Source organism: Nansenia antarctica (assembly GCF_963989245.1).
Source record: "Nansenia antarctica genome assembly, chromosome: 19".
Classification (NCBI taxonomy): domain Eukaryota; kingdom Metazoa; phylum Chordata; class Actinopteri; order Argentiniformes; family Microstomatidae; genus Nansenia; species Nansenia antarctica.
This window is the reverse complement of record NC_137692.1, coordinates 14,587,817-14,605,726: the sequence shown is the minus strand read 5'-3', so window position 1 is coordinate 14,605,726 and position 17,910 is coordinate 14,587,817. Positions and strand designations below refer to the sequence as shown.

At 44.4% G+C, this 17,910-nt stretch overlaps 1 protein-coding gene across 1 annotated transcript; it reads right to left on the bottom strand.

The window, feature by feature from the left end:
- Positions 1-6,952: 6,952 nt before the first annotated feature.
- LOC308173911 (double-strand break repair protein MRE11-like) lies at positions 6,953-16,361 on the bottom strand (the record flags this gene model as incomplete). The annotated part of the gene is made up of 19 exons (XM_080548964.1): positions 6,953-6,994; positions 7,081-7,180; positions 7,315-7,370; positions 7,646-7,707; positions 7,952-8,053; positions 8,662-8,830; positions 9,219-9,278; positions 10,963-11,133; positions 11,614-11,714; positions 11,899-12,028; positions 12,241-12,321; positions 12,647-12,818; positions 13,176-13,361; positions 13,907-14,021; positions 14,203-14,344; positions 15,250-15,337; positions 15,450-15,610; positions 15,980-16,112; positions 16,354-16,361. The coding sequence occupies 19 exons, from the start codon at positions 16,359-16,361 to the stop codon at positions 6,953-6,955; spliced, it is 2,079 nt and encodes a 692-aa protein (XP_080405090.1).
- Positions 16,362-17,910: the final 1,549 nt, after the last annotated feature.

Here is a 17,910-nt window from a genome sequence, read left to right as displayed (position 1 = left end):
ATGTTGACTAAAAGTGCACCTAAATCCACGCCCATCTCTCTCTAACCGCTGATCCAAAATCAGATTAATGACATTCAGTTGACGACGTGACACAAGGGCTCCTGATTGGTCTAAATGTGAACTGTGGTATTATTGTTATTGTGTACAGGCCACCGTAGTGACATCAGGGGGGTATTCCATCAACATCGCTAAAGGGAAAATCCAGGTTTAGTCTGATAAATCTCGCGAGAGTTCTTAAAAATATCCAGGCATATTCTGATAGGTCTCACGAGAGTTATCAAAAATAAGCCAGGATTTTCCTTTAGCGACGTTGATGGAATACCCCCCAGGTCAGGTGGGCAGGTTACGACGAGACAACAAGAGACCGGTATTGTAGAGCTTACAGAGCGAGTTAAAATAAAGACACTTACATTGAAATACAGAAGGACTCACGTGTATGTTTAATAGAATAACACGACATGGTGTCAGAAGTCCTGTAAGTGAGTGTTAAGAGTTAGATCGGCCGACAAGTGTCATTTGAGCTCGTGACGGTGAGAAGGGAGAAGAAAAGATGGATGCTAATGCTAACGCGGGAGCAGCTGCAGTCCAGAGAACGGCGCCAGTTTCAAGTGCTACGTTAGCAGACATTAGCAAGTCAAAAAACGATTCTTATGTGCCGTCACTTTAGCAACGACACAGTATTGTCAAGGGGAAAAGAAGGGGAGACGATTTTTTTATTGACAACGGAATTACATGCTGGAAAAACATGCAGCTAAAATTCAGGGAACATTTGGACAATAAGAGACACACGGGAGAAGTACGGGAAAACAGGGCTCATGTGGGTCTCATCAAAGGTAAGAGTTTGTTTTCTTTAACTCAGCTGATACTCAGCTGTTTACCGAATGCTCCATCTGACTGTGATTTTACTTCTGTAATGTGGTGGGTTGACATAATTCACGCACGGATCTATAGGTTGAGACTATTGTTCCGTCCGTAGTACCCAAGTTGTTTAGACTGTTCTATTTACTGCTTGAGTGTGTTGTTGACAATCGTTCATGTCCTTCATTAAACGTTTAGCTTTGTCATTTGATACGCCGCCTACGACTACCATCTCTCTGCACTACAGTAAACAGTTAATCAGTAACGTTAGCCGCTTTTGTGCTCATGTAGGCCTACTTCGTATTATATTATAGCTGATGATCTTTGTGTGTGTGTATGTGACTGTCAGTCACAAGTTTATATTCTGTATATTTTTTTATTTTTTTTTGGGCCATCCTCTAGTTTTGGCTGTGATTAGAAAAAAATAAAAAATAATCGTTGTTTTGAACGCGCGTGCGCGTTTCATGCGCGTGCACGCGGAAAAATCGCGCGCGCTGCGCGCGCGGTCACGCCAATCCGCCACCATTGGAAAAAATCCTGGAGGAAACACTGTATATTTTCCACAAATATGTATTAATGATTCCCCATAGTCTATTCTCTTCATTTCATAGCTTTCCTCTTGGTTGCGCTGCTTCCAGTCTCCGATTGAGATTTGGAGGGCTGGCCTTTATGTTAGAGCTTTTATCCAATCAAAATGTGTTGCTAGGGGGCTCAAAAATCTGCCCGCCTTCACATTAAACGGTGCTGCGGATTCGACCTGTAACTTAACATTGGAACGAGAAAACCTGTGGCGTACCTAGTAAACCTACGTAGATGCGAGCAAAAGCAACAACGGCGCCTGCTGTAAGGCTCAATGATGTCAGCACCCAGCACGTCTTTTGATTGGATACGCACTATTGCTACGCACTATTGATACGCACTATTGATATTCACTATTGAGATGCGGAACTATGCCGGTAGATGTGAAACTTTTGAAAGGGCGCAGGGAAACGGAGCCTCACAACGAAAGCTTTCGTTGACTGATCGATAATACTGATCGATTGTGTCCTGTTTTTGGGTAAACAATAACTTTCATTTAGGGGACACAATGAAAGCGCCAAGTCCACAAACAGAGGAAACTACGTTGAGCTTCTTTCTTTTCTGGCTGAAAACAACCCAGATTTACATTACCACCTGTCCACAAACAAAGTGTTTACTGGGACGTCAGGCAAAATACAAAACGACCTGATTTTTGCTATTGCTGAAGTGATGGAAGAAGAGATCAAAATGGAGATTAAAAAGGCACCCTTTGTCGCTATTATGGTGGACGAGACGACAGACGTGGGTAATGTAGCGATCTTAAAGATGTTAGTTTAACACTCTTCATTGTAAATGCGGATTTATTGATTAAAAATGCTTCGGAAATATTAATATAACTCTGTTGTACTTGTCTGACTATGTTAAGGTGATGCAACGCCCGGTTATACTGTGTTTCTGTCTAGTTTCTAGAGCCATGGCGTCATAACGATGGTATTAAGAGGTAGAATAATTCAGGTAGGAATGTGTCGGACATCACTGAAGGCCTAGGTGTGAAATGCACCGCCCGCCACTGCGTTACACTGATGAGCCCTCTACACCTCCTTAGCGTTACACTGATGAGCCCTCTACACCTCCAGAGGGTTCAGCCATGAGGCCTGGCGTCTCAGGCTCATCCCCCTTGAAGTCATCTCGTTCTTGATGTCACTAGTGCAATGCTGGTACACTCTGCTGCCCGCTCCAATCATCAGAACCACATTCAACAGCATTGTAACATTGTAAACACAAATTCATTCATTGTATTTCAAGTCCACAGTTAAATTAAGTAATTCACTATTGTATGGATACTGTATATATATATGGCCTCAGAGGGCCAGCACTCATAGCATACAATAGATAACTCTCTTGGTCATATATTGTCTTTGATCGATGATCCTGGTTCATATCATAAGAGTGAATTAGGCAAAATCAAAACTTAATCAGTCTTCAAATCAAATCTCCCCTGTCTACATAATTGTAATTTACATTAATAGATATATCAATGTGCAACAACAATCCCCACTTTTCGGATGCATGAATTAAACATCTGAGTCAATTATTTTGGTGATAAGCAGCATCAGGTAGCAATAGGTACACATTTTCAGGTAAAAAGCTTGAGAAGTCTGTCGTGGAAATCTAAGTTCCGGTCGTTGGTGAAAATGCACAGACACAATAAATGGTAAATGAGAAATGGACTGCACTTATATAGCGCCTTTTTTGCTGCCTCTCATTCACCCATTCACACACCCATTCACACACCAATGAGGGCAAGCTGCCATGCAAGGCACTGGCCCGCTCACTGGGAGCAATTTTGGGGTTCAGTGTCTTGCCCAAGGACACTTCGACAGCCGGGGCTCGAACCGCCGATCTGCCAACCTTGTGATCATTAGACGGCGACTCTACCTCCTGCGCCACAGCCGCACAATACTTGTTCCTTTGAATATTTAATAAGTAGTTTGCAAGTACTGTCTCTCAGCTTCCAACAAACAAAGGGCAGAGAGCATAAAGAGCCCAGAACACAATCAGCAGATAGACTTTATACCTTTGTTAAAAGACCCCTCTTCTCCAATACAAGGCAGGGTTTTCAAATGTTCGTATTAGAAGGGAGAGTCTTGATCAGGGATGAGGTGATCTTTTGAATGAACAATGGTCATAGGGAATCATATAGTCTTATCTCTAGGGGACAGTTTGTAACCAGGAAGGGCAGCCATCTCCCAGGGCCATTGACATTCCACTATATCTTTGTATTGTTATACAAGGACAGGCTGTGAGTGCAGAACATAAATACAATGTCACACTATGTCATCCCAGACTGGGAAACCTGCCCCCCTCACACCCAGCTAAGCTAAGCAGACAGAGGGGAGATGATAAAAAATGGGCAAAAATGCTAGATCAGAGACAACTTCCCTGATAAAAAGGTACCCATCCTCTATTGAGTAGAGCCAGGGTTGACCTAGGTCACCGGTAACCCTAGTCAGCACACTGTTGGTTAACACTTCATTGTTTAGGGGTAATGTGTTTGAATTAACAACTACATGTTGTTAATATGTTTAATGTTCAAATAACAGTAGAGTCATTAAGGCACGTTAAATGGAAGTATTACATATACAATCACTATTACATATACACATTTTGCCATGAGTCTCACCCACCTGGTCCTCATAGATAGACGGTCTCAGGCGTTCTCTGAGCTCCAACTAGCTCCATGTATATCCATTATTATTATTATTATTAATTATAATAATTAATAACCTATTATAATAGATAGAATATGAATAGATTGCCTGATGTCTGCATGTTGTAGCATTTCTCTATTGTTTTTTGTTCTGTTATGTATACTGTATATATTTGAGCACAGATTTGAGTGTGCGGATGCTGCTTTTTTTTTTCACTCCATTTTCAGACTCAAGGACACTTGAGAAGAAAAAAGAATACAAAAAGATAAAATCATACTCAAGATAAAAAAATAAAAATAAATTATGGAAGTGCTCAGGCAACTATGGCGAACAGGATTATTCTGGACCCATGCCATGCATGGGGAAGGCAAGCCAGAACAGATGGGTCTTGAGTCTGGTCTTGAATGTATTGAAAGTATCAGAGCATCGGATGGCTGGTGGAAGGATCATGTTCCACAGCTTGGGTGCAGCAGCAGAAAAGGTTTGGTCACCAAGTGTGCATCGCCTAGTGCAGGGTATAATGAGGAGGTCAGTGTCGGAGGATCGGAAACCATGTGCAGGGGTGTAGGGGTGAAGTAGGTCAGTTAGGAAGGCAGGAGCCAGGCCAGGGAGTGCCTTAAAGGTGAGGACCTTGAAGGAGATTCAGTATTTGATGGGGAGCCAGTGAAGTTGTTGTAGTGTGGGGCTGATGGGCTGCCAGGGTTTAGTGTCAATGAGGATCCTGGCAGCTGAGCTTTGGACATATTATAGCCGATTCAGGGCCTTGCTGGAAATACTATTGTTACGCCCCGCGGTGGTGTAGCGGTCTAAGCACTGGCCACTAGTGCAAGCTGCCCACCGGGGACTGGGATCGAATCCCAGCTCGCCAGATCCGGATATGGCTGGGGCACACACGGGGAGCGGCATATTGGGCGGCCGCTCCCGAGGGCGGTATAGGAGTATTTCCGGACAAGGATCCGTCGCGCAACAGCGCCCCCGGGGTGCCGGAATAACAGGTGCTGGGCTCGAGGAGCCAGTCAGCTAGTCTGCCTGGCGGCCTCCTCTGGGACTGCCGGCCACGGGGTCGTGCGGCGGATCCTTCGCAATAGGCAGGGGATAATTGGATGCTAGGTTGGGTTCAATTGGCTACCAAATTGGGTGAAAAAGGGATAAAATCTGGAGAAGAAAAAAATAAAAAAATAAAAAAGGAAATACTATTGTTACAATAATCCAGACGAGAGGCGACAAAAGCATGTCATAATGTTTCAGCAGGATTATGGGAGTGAAGGGCGGAGGGAGACGAGGTGGTTTGGAGATGGAGGAAGGCAGACTTGGCTGACCAAGAGCACGTGAGGCTGTTAAAGGAAACTGCCAGTCTCCAATCATGTCACCTGATATTGATCTCAGATCAAAGGTCTCTCGTCTCTGCGTTGTGTCATTCCAGCCATTCAATGTAAAATAGCACCCTCAACAATAAGGTCTTCAGGTTCAATGATGGGGTTGCTGGGTCCTCAGGAGAATACATTGATTACAGAATTGCAGCATATAGGATACAATGCACATCCTCTCTCTCTTTCCAGCTCAAAACAAACTCCAACCCAGCAACAAGATCGTTTCACACAGACAGAAGCGTATAAGACACCCATCTCACAGTTGTTGACATTCCCCTTCAGACCATCCTGCAGCTGGTATCTGAAAACATTGATAAACTGTCTCCTGTCTGTCTGTCTGGTAAACAGCCCTCAATTTGTGAGACTCTGCATCTTCACCTCTGACCTAATTTTCACCTTCTGTAATAAATCTAAACACAGTGGATATTTTTGTGATAATATTGTGATAGAAAATATTGTTCAAATCCTTCACAGCCCATTCCATTAGTGGCCCCTTAGCTAAGCCAATGGCAGAGCCCCATTCTATTAGTAAGCCATGACAGTTCCGTGAAAGCCATTCATGTCGATGCGTTCCATTAAGCCTGGTACACACAGAGATTTTCAAAATCTTAACAGATCTTTTATCGGAGAGAGACCCCACACATGAAGATTAAAAAACTGAACAGTTTATCGGTGTTCATAGAATACCCCCCTGGTCTCATGTTATTGTGTGCTGTGGGTAACTTGCATTTCCAATTTCTAGTGGTTATATACATTTATTAATTCTTGTTTATTCCTCGTCATTAACACCATTGCCAAAACATATGTTTTCTTTTGCTTGTAGACCATATCCCAATACTTCTAATATGTCACTTTCCGTCAGTGAAGCTGTGTGTTAAACTCCCTGTGATGTTGCCTTATTCCCTCCCTCCCTCCCTGTGATGTTGCCTTATTCCCCCTAAACAGGGAAAGTGTCAGTGGTCACAGACCAGAAGCAAGAAGGTCTTTGTTACAACTACATCTGCCCCTTGTGGCAAATGATGTGGGTCTCACCTCAGCCTGCATAGCCAGCCACATGCAACGGCACACACGGAAACACTGAGACAAAACAATACGTCCGAAAATAAGCAGACAGAAAGGGATACTGTAGAAAAACAGCAACTCTTTATTACTTCATTACTTCCGATGCTACCCGATAACATAACTCGAACAGTAACTGAAGAAGCTTCAGAAGCTGAGATCAGGGCATTCAGCAGTCAGAGGGGTTGGCTGGCAGGGTGGGACAACATCCAGTCGGTCACAACGTTGTGGAACATTCAGATAGGAAGTCAGCTCTATGCATGACATTTCTATTAGAAACATTGAGTATATTGCACCCTGCCGAACACAACTGTGGAGAGCCAAGGGGTAGGTGCTAGTTATACACTCCCAGCTACCGAAGAAATCAGAGCCGTGAACTCACAACTCACTAGCCAATCAGGAACATGAACAGTGTTCTAAAGGTCGGAGTCACAGCTATTTCCGGGCACGCCTCCCTTTGAACGGATCAAAGTCGTCCTGAAATAAAGTGACATAAAAACAGAATCAAACACACAGTCTTGAAACTTTCTTTCTTTCTTTCTTTCTAACTAATCTTCTCTTACCTCTTCATCATCATCATCATCATCATCATCGAAAACAGTTCCCTTGCTTGACTGGTTCTGGCTCTGGGAGCCACGTCTTGTGGAAGACAAGGAGGTGGTCCTAGAGAGAGAGAGAGAGAGAGAGAGAGAGAGAGAGAGAGAGAGAGAGAGAGAGAGAGAGAGAGAGAGAGAGGAGAGAGAGTTAAGTAAACATCACTTCATCTGCGACCACCTGGCACATCGAAGGGATCTTACCTCTGAGTCTGTTTGGAAGTTTTATCTGATTCTTCCTCATCATCATCAATGATCACCTAGAGATAAACAATGGGTGAGAGACCAAGTTAGATTTATCAGTCAGCCAAGTGGTTAATGCTCATACCAACGGTATTGGACAACCGTATCATACCATACCAGGACTGGGCGATATGACTTCATGAATTCATTCCATTTGCCCTAACAATGTCGATAGCTGAAGAGAACACACGTTTTACTGCCCAACCCTACAGTACCAGTCAAACGTTTGGAATCGAAATGGGTAAGTGTGTCCCAACCTTTGACCGGTACTGTATACCGTAGAGTAACTAACCGTCTCTGTGTAGGATCTGGGCGGCGCCCCCCTCGATGGTCTTTGGGTTGGAGCCTGGAACGCTGCAGAAGAGAGAGAGAGAGAGAGAGAGAGAGAGAGAGAGAGAGAGAGAGATTGGGAGAAACAAGGATGGAGACAGGGTTAGAGGAACGTGTAGAAGACAGGATGGTGAACGGACAGAGGCAGAGGAAGAGGAAGAGGGAAGGAACGAGGGATGGATGGAGAGTCTTCAAGGCAAACAAACCCTAGACTAGACGTAAAGATTCTGACTCTTGATCGAAGAGTTGCACGTGCGCATGCGCTCACCCTCCATGATGGATCTGCTGGGGGCGGGAGTTAGAACTGAGGCCTTCTGGGAACGTGCCCGGCCCGCCCGGGCTGCCGGCTTTGCTTCAGCGGTAGCTGCACCTACACACACACACACACACACACACACACACACACACACACGCACACACGCACACACGCACACACGCACACACGCACACACGCACACACACACACACACACACACACACACACACACGCACACACGCACACACACACACACACACACACGCACACACACACACACACACACACACACACAAAGTTGCATATGTTATCAATATATGTACAGTATATGAACACAGAATCCAACTCATTACTCCATGTGCTTGCCGTATGTCATACAGATTTTCTCTGGGTTCACTGTCAGCTTTGCAAAAGGGCACCTGTCTCATACCCAAGCAGCAGCCCAGTTACTAATCGCATGTAATCAGCCGTAATCACCGGGCACATAATATGGCTAATTAGCAACGTATTCTACGGCGGAATCAATTCCATCTTAGTTTTTTTCGAACCTGAACCCGAACCCGAACCCGAACCTGGGGGTAAGGACAGCTTCTGTTTTAGCCAAGGAACTCATAGGTCTGTTTAACCCTAGGTTAGGTTAGATCTGTTTAACCCTAGACCTTGGGTTAAGGTAAGTCTGCATTTCACACAATGGAACCTCTCGCTTGGCCAAAGTAACTCACCCCTGCCCCTCCCCCTCCCCCTCCCCCCCCTGCTCCCCCGGCCCCGGGTCGGAGGTGGAGGGGGGAGGTCCTCATCTGAATCCATCGCAATATCATCCATCTCTTCTGCTAGGTCATCATCATGGGGGGTGTCGGCCTGTGGCAAACGGGATCTAGCTCTGCTGATGGCCTGGAGAGGAAAAAGAAGAAAAAAAGACGTGACAAATCCTGTAAGATATCGTGAATGGAGATCTCAACATAGAGACAAGATATTCCTAAAAAAAAAGTAATAGGATGGAAAGGTCAGTCACATATGTATGTCTGTAAGCACGTGTGTGACTCATTTTTACATTTACATTCTTACCATTTAGCAGACTTAGCAAGCGTTTATTCAACAGGGATTACAGGGACAGTCTCCCTGGATTAAGTTAGGGTTAAGTGCCTTACTCAAGTGGTGATGTTCCCAGGCGGGACTTGACCTCCTGATCACCAGTCCACCTCACTATCCACTACGCCACCACTACCCCTGACTCTGTGGGTAGTCTGTCTGTGGATGTGTGGGTGTGGTCATGACTCACCTCTCTGACCTCCTCCTCCTCCTCCGCAGTGTTTTTCTTCGAGTCTCTGAAACGTCGAATCTGGGAACAGAACAACGGTTAAAACTCCAAACCTCTCTACCATTTCCTATTAAAGAAATGATCTAAATAAAGAAAAAACAAGAGGCCGTTCAGACTTGCTCTTATGTGCCGTGATCGGATACGTGTCCACAATATATAATTATGTCATCAAAGTAGCCAGGTCTGGAAACCAGTGGGACACCCGTGGGATCAGATTTTTCCGAGGCAGCATTCTGAACAGTAGGTGGCCAGGGGTTGAAACAGCAGGGATGTGTTTAGGTTTCATTAAAACGTCGATGAGAGGATCAACGTTTGATCAGCTTTGATCCGACCACAGGATCACATCGTAAGACTGAGTCTGAACAAGGTCTAAAATAAGCTTTTTGAAATGGTATTAACATTGCTTGTCATGGTTAAGGTAGTAATCGAAACGGTATTAACATTTTTGCTGTGATTAGTTTTGTTCAGACTGCACCGCATTCCTTGCTGTGCCCGTGGACTAAGCCACACCAATACTATCAACTAACGTATGTGTGCCTGTGTGCGCATGTGTGTGTCTGTTTGTGTGTATGTGTGTGTCTGTTTGTGTGTATGTGTGTGTGTGTGTGTGTGTCTGTTTGTGTGTGTGTGTGTGTGTTTGTGTGTGTGTGTGTGTGTGTGTGTCTGTTTGTGTGTATGTGTGTGTCTGTTTGTGTGTATGTGTGTGTGTGTGTGTGTGTGTGTGTGTGTCTGTTTGTGTGTGTGTGTGGCTTTAGGATTGAGGTCAGTCAAGGGAGGGTAATCTAGTTGTTTTCCTTTTATTTCCATATGGAACACTACACTGCAGTACACTGCAGGGGGGCTGCTCCACGAATCCCTCAAGTGATTCCTCGAATGAGAATCAGGCTCGTGTCATCAATGTTCACACAAGCCCGGTTTGGAAATTCTCGATTTGGGCGCGTGCCTGCAGTGAGAAGGAGCCCAGAAGAGACGGTTGTCGAAAAGAAGATACTAGACTGGACAGTGACAGCGCAGCGCTCCTACTTATTGATCTTTATGAAGATGAAAAATAATGTGTAAAAAAGTGCAATACTGCCGCAATTAACGAGGCGAGGGGAAATGGTTTGGCAAGAAATTGCTGACTGATTAAATGCGTAGGTCATACTAGCCCCTACTTATTGTTTTATGTTTATTTTATAAATAAATCAATATTCACTACTGTGGTGATATGAGCAGCAGGCTACAAACTGTCAGATAGCAGAGTGGTATTAACCGCTGCCATCAGATCTATCTATCTATCTATCTATCTATCTCACTATCAAACTATCTAGCACACACCTGCTTATTAACATCTAGCACACACATCTCGTAAAAGGTGGGAACTAATATTTCCAAAAAGACACTTGATGGAACTGTCGTTCGGGATTTAGGTTCCACCTGTGAGACATTTTTGACACACATCTTACTTCAGACCGTAAACCTGGTCGCTAAAAGGTTTGTCCTGAAGGATTGGTTGCATAGCAACCAAACAGCAAATTATTTGAGCCACATTCATGGAACGGAACTCGAGTAGAAATGATTGTGAATTCTCAAAACTAGTCAGAATTAGCTCTAATCGCGCATTGTGGAACAGGCCCCTGGTCAGGTCTTACATTCTGTTAGATAACCACCATACGAGTTCTAGAGACTGTAGATGGGGTGATGGGGTGTGCGTGTGCATACACACCTCGATATCGATGTCTTCTTCGGTAGTGACACCTCTGGCTTGGAGGTGCCGTTGTGTTTTCTCCAGCTGGTAGGAGATCAGCTCCTCAATGGCGTCTTTCTCTTCCTTATCGACAAACTCCTGCACTGCTTTCCCCATCCCCTGTTCTGTCAGGAGAGACAGCTGCACCGTCTGTACACACACACACACACACACACACACACACACACACACACACACACACACACACACACACACACACACACAGAAAATGTGTTAATGTGTACTATTTCGACCCAGATCTGGGGGGTATTCCATCAACATCGCTAAAGGAAAATCAAGATTGAAAAAAGTCTCGCGAGGTTGATAAAAAATAAGACAGGATTTCCCTTTAGCAACGTTGATGGAATACCCCCCTTGTGTGTGCAATATGTATTTTTACTATGTGTGTACGCGTGTATGTTTACTGTGTGTGTATGTGTGTGTGTGTGTGTGTGTGTGTGTGTGTGTGTGTGTGTGTGTGTGTGTGTGTGTGTGTGTGTGTGTGTGTGCGTGCGTGTGTGCGTTTGTGTGTGTGTGTGTGTGTGTGTGTGTGTGTGGTGTCTGCCCACATGTATGTGTGTGTGACTGTGAAGTGGAGCTGTGGAGGAGATGAATGATCACAATGATCACCTGTTCGGCTGTTTGGTAGTACTGTTTCACCAGATCCTCTACCCTCAGACCCTCAGTGGTGGAGCCATCCAACAGCTGCCCAAAGTCAACATTGTCCTCACCTATACACATACATGCACACATGGAAAAATAAACCATCATACAAACTTTTTAAAAATCAAGAGACAACAGGGGTCTCATAACATTGCTACATGTGTTTTTGTGTGTGTATGAATGTATGGTGTGTGTGTGTGTGTGTGTGTGTGTGAATGCGCACACTTGTGTGTGTGTGCGTGTGCGGACAACCTTTAACATTCTCTCTCTGCTCGCGGCGTCTGAGAAAATGAATGACGTCTTTGGGGTTGGCGACACGTTCGACAAACTTCTGACTGAAACGAGTCGAGTTGAAGGCCTCAAAACCCCCACCGTAGTCCACCTAGACACAAACACACACACAAACACAGACACACACACAGACACACACACACACACACACACACACAGACGCACACACACACACACACACGCACACATAAAGACACACAGTAAAATCGTGTAAGAAATCGTATCATCAATAAGTCTCTCTCTCAGTCAGACGTGTGTGTGTGAGTGCATGTTTGAGAGAGTAAGAAAGTGTGTGCGTCTTACTCTGAGACGTATGAGAGGTTTCTCTGGGCTGAGGGGGTTCCCCAGTCTCTCTCTCTCAGCTTCCTCCAGCATCTCCTCGACCTGCAGCCACCATCACACTCAATTTAATTCAATTCAATTCAATTCAATTCAATTCAATTCAATTCAATTCAATTCAATTCAATTCAATTCAATTCAATTCAATTCAATTCAATTCAATTCAATTCAATTCAATTCAATTCAATTCAATTCAATTCAATTCAATTCAATTCAATTCAATTCAATTCAATTTTAACTTTTACTTTTACTTTAGACTTGCTATTATATAGGATATCTATATAAGGCTTGTATGTGCAAATACATTAGATTTTTAAAACCATATCAATGATGGACTAATAAGATATATACAGAGAATAGTGTGTGTCACCTTGTTATAGCAGTACTGTTCCACCTTGCGTGTGACCTGGGGCGCCTCGGGGGTGAAGAGGTCGTGGAGGTCTGACAGGACGAGGTCCTGGATGTAGAACTGACGAACCGTCTGGAGGGGAATCTTCTGCAGGTTCATCTTACGCCCCTTCACCCTCAGCAGGCCAATGTGCCTACACACACACACACACACACACACACACACACACACACACACACGCATTAGAAGTGGGAAACACACACATAGAAGTGGGAGAAAAACACACAAAAAAGAGAAAAAGATGGCTACTTAGAAGAATATAAAATATAAAACAGATTCTGGTTTGTTTAACACTTTTTTTGTTTACTACAGAATTCCATATGTATTCTTTCATAGTTTTGATGTCTTGAGCATAAATCTACAAAACAAAAACAAAAAAAAAATATATATATATAAAGAAAGAAAAACCATTGAATGAGAAGGTGTGTCCAGACTTTTGGCTGGTACTGAATATCTGTTACATTCCTATGGGGTGTGTGTATGTGTTTACTTCTTCACAGCCTCTCCAGGTGACAGTGACGTGACCACAGAACTGCCAGGCTGCGTGACGTAGAACAACTGTTGTTCGTTCCTGGTCGGAGAGATCAGACACTCATGTTCATGCCCCCAAACCACCAGATCCAGGAAGTCATCAAGGAACTGTTCTGGGATGTAGTTAGTGGCCCCGTGCTTACTCCTGGACACGGACACACACGGACACACACACACACACACACACGGACACATACACAGACAGTGTATTCAGAGGGGGATAATGGGGTGTTTTGGGCAAATTGATTGATTGAATTGATTGAAAACCTTTATTGTCCCCAATGGGGAAATTTTGTTGTCAAACAGCTCAGTTAGGGCAGAAAACATTCAGTACAGAAAACAGAAAAACATTCAATAAAAAACATAAAACAGTGCAGGCTCAATAAGTAAAAGGGAATGATCCCTGTTATGTCGTGAGCTTAGAATGATAAGGTTCTATCTCCGTTTAGGGCAGTTCAGAGATATTGAGCGTCAAAGTTTTTACATTCCATTATGTTCTGTGAGATGGAACCTTTGTATTTTATTAATTACTAACTAAAAAATGGAAACATTTTAAAAATAACACCACACAGGCATTAATAAACACCTAATGGATCAGATTATGTAAAAAACTCAATTTTGACAAAAATGGAGATAGAACCTTGTAATTCTAACGTCACCATGTACACTGTTATGTTCTGCGGCACACACCTGTTCTGATGGATGGTGAAGAGGTTGAACCACTCGTCCTGGTCCTCTTTAGGGCGCAGCATGGCCACCTGCTTATTAACAAACATCCTGTAGAGCCGCTCGTCAGGGATGGAGCCTGTGACGCACGCACACACACACACACACACACACACACACACACACACACACAGCGTTCTAGTTTGTTTCAATGTAAGACTATCCCCACTTGTGAGAATATAGCTCAGAATCAACACAAGCCTCATTGCCTCATATACACACACACACACACACACACACACACACACACACACACTAACCAATGCCATATAGAGCTAGTTTGGTGTTGCCTTTCTGCAAGAGGACGGGACTGATCTCTATTCTCTCCACTGACTGGTGACGACCAAAGTGATTGAGGAGTCCAGCAGAACTCAGCAGGTCCAATGCACACAGACCATCAGCCTGGAGGAGAGAAATTGAGTCACACACACACACACACAAAACACAAGGCTGATTGCTCACTAATGCTTGTTGTCACTCTGAACGTTCACTAACAATCCCAAAAACTACGGCCAAGTACGTTCTAATAAAACAGTTGAAACAGCAAAATGATATTCTATTTCAATACAACGCATATCAGCAACCAATCAAAATGTTCAGTCTTTTCTTTTGAAACACGGAACTACGTTTCAACGTTGTTGAGAATCACAACACAAACTCGCTAGTCAAGCCAAAAAACTGCAACGCAATGGATTCGGTGTGTAATCCCCAATGCTACCTAGTTAACTATAACACTACTTTACATTGTTAGCAGGCCAACAAAACAAGCTGTGTTAGTTGACTAGCGAGTGTGTCATTGATTTTCTTTATAAATTTGTTTTTCAGATTTTATCCCTTTTTCACCCAATTTGGTAGCCAATTCAACCCAACTTAGCATCCAATTATCCCCTGCCTATTGCATAGGATCCGCCGCACGACCCCGTGGCCGGCAGTCCCAGAAGAGGCCGCCAGGCAGACTAGGCTGACTGGCTCCTCGAGCCCAGTACCGTTATTCCGGCGCCCAGGGGGCGGTGTTGCGCGACGGATCCTAGTCCAGAAATACTCCTATACCGCCCTCGGAAGCGGCCGGCCAATATGCCGCTTCCCGTGTGCCTCGGCCATATCTGGTGTCATTGATTTTCAACAACGCGGAAATGTATTCACATTTTTCGAAAGAAAAGTCCGATCATTACGGTACATCAGATCCCGATATGAGGACGAAAGCATTAGAACGTGTCACATACAAGACAGACAGAACCTCTTCCAGAAGAAATGTTAGAGCTTCAATCTGCCTCGAGTTAGAATGTAACTATGGTGACAGAGCCTACCCCAGTCGGGTCGTCATGGTTACCATGAACACTGAACACAGGGATGGAGATATTGAGATTGACATCCTGATAGTTCACCCAGGGGAACCTGAAACACACAGACAGGCTCACTTGAGAACACAGATACACACACCAACAGTAGTATTATATTACAGGACGTCATACCTAAGCCAACCAACTAGCCACACAAACACACACACTTGCTGTTGCTGAAGTTTACTGCTTGGTCGCTAAGGATGTTGAAGTGGATGGGAGAGTCTCCCATGCAGTATTGTCTGAGGAGAGAGATGCAGGAGTGGAGGCAGCGACGCGACGGTTTGTTCTCGTGGAACAGATCCCCTCCTAGCAGGATGAAGTCCACCTGGGTGGGAGAGCAAGACCGAGATCAGACAGCGTGTTCTGATGTAGGCCCTAACAGATCTACAGACCTCTTCCTAGCAGAATGTTTCGGAAATCACATCACAATAGATGTACATGTGTACTTGATTCAAACCAGCTCAGTGGCCTTTGCGGTTAGAGTGTCCGCCGTCAAGCCGCCTCACGCTACGGAAACAGGAGATAGGCTCCTGCTCCTATGGGCCCTTCTCAAGGCTGCTTACTGTACTTGATTCATCCTCCATGCAAAGTGATAAAAGGACAGTAGACAATGAGGAGAATGCCGGAGGGGCTTCGGTAGCACGTTTTGGTCCTAGAACGGCGTCTAAAACGTCACAATCTATACTTCACACACCTGATTCTCTTTGGCACATTTTAGGATCTCGTCAAGGGTGTTGAAAGTGTCGTTTCCTCGGACTGCGTCCTTCTCCATGTAACCAAGGTGAATATCCGTAGCGATCAGGATCTTAAAGGTGTCTTCATCATCCCTGGCGACAGAACCAACCAGGGTACTGTTGTTAGAACCACTACATCCACTAGTTCTACTTGGCCTATATACCCCATTCTCACCTTACACACTAACTCAATACTTATTATAACTCAATACTCAATACTTATATTATAATACTTATAGCACCTTATTCCAAAGCAATTGCGGCAAACTACCATACAAGGCACCTGCCCGCTCATTGGGAGCAATTTGGGGTTCGGTGTCTTGCCCAAGGACACCTCGACATGTGGCCAGGCAGGGTTCGAACCGTCAATCTGCCGACATTGTGATCATTAGACGCCGGCTCTACCTCCTGCGCCACAGCCACCCCCCTACACACTAACTAACTCCACTCTCCCAGTTCTCTTGTGAAAACAACAATAAGATGATGGCAACTTGCATGGTGTTCTCTGAAGTCATGGTGTTCAAGTGGAACGGCACCCAAACAACCACCTGAGGAAGGGAATGTCACCTAAATAACATAAACAAATAAAAAAATAAACGTGGTTAACCATTGCAGTCTCTCATGCATAGACACAGCAAAGCAGCTGTGGAAAAATAAGTGAACAATTTCCATGCCATATAATCCCAAACGGCATGATGACTGACCCATAAGGATTTATTATTGACTAGGACTTTTTTGCATTGTATTGTGCAAGTATTGTTGCATACTAAGTTTCTAGTCATTTTAAGTCATGCATGGCTCATTTATATGCATTAGCTACCCATGGTCAGTCAATGGAAACATCGTGCGATTGTAAACAACATCATAATAGGACACTTGTGTCTGCTTGCTGTATCCATGAGAAGAGATGTACCCACTTATGTATTTCCAAGGGTAGCCTCCTGCGCGAGCTGTGCTTTCACTTCCCCGCGTGTTTGTCGTATACGCACCACGTGACCCTTCGCCACCCTGGGTACGCTCGATTAGTAAGCCGGTTAAACGTTGACGAAATCAGGGAGGGCGGAGCTCGCCGCCGTAGTAATCGAATATCGGGAAGCCTGAGGTCGGTGAAATAACACAATTGTTTCCCTAACCAGTTGCAAACATCATAACGATGACGCTGGACTCTTTGCTTTGCTCAATGTCCTCTCTGCGTGTTTTTGTTTTGTTACTAACTCCTCCCCTCTCACAGCCGGGCTCGCCGTAGTTCCAGCGGGTGATTGATTGATTGATTGATTGAAAACTTTATTAGAAGATTTGCAGAAGTAGGTACATGCAAGTACATATTACATACAAGGTCAACTAACAGGATAAAAACCCAAGAAAGCCACTGGCTTATTTCAATTGGGGTCCTTGATTCTCAATTCATCGTTACATGTAAGACAGACAAAAAAAGCTAGTACTATCTACAAGATAATACAGACAAATAACTATTACTATCTACAAGATAAACACACATCCATCATGGGAAGAACAATACAACGAAACATAAGGTATGTACAGCGGGTAGGACAGGTGGGGACATACACCGGGTAGGTAGCGGGTATGCCGCTATTATGGCATTAATATTATTATTATTATTATTATTATTATTATTATTATTATTATTATTATTATTATTATTATTATATGGAAGGCCCTGGGGGGTAATTGTTCCCATTCCAGTGCATACACCACCCACCCCCCCATGCACAACTTCCAGACACCTTCCAGACACTCGTACAAATCGAGTGGACCCTACTCTCTTGGTCATCAACGCGCCACTTCCTCTGCGGAAGTCATTAATGTGGCTGACAAGGGAACTGTAGTTTTATTTTGAGGGGGGGAAAAACTCCACCCACCCGGACTACAA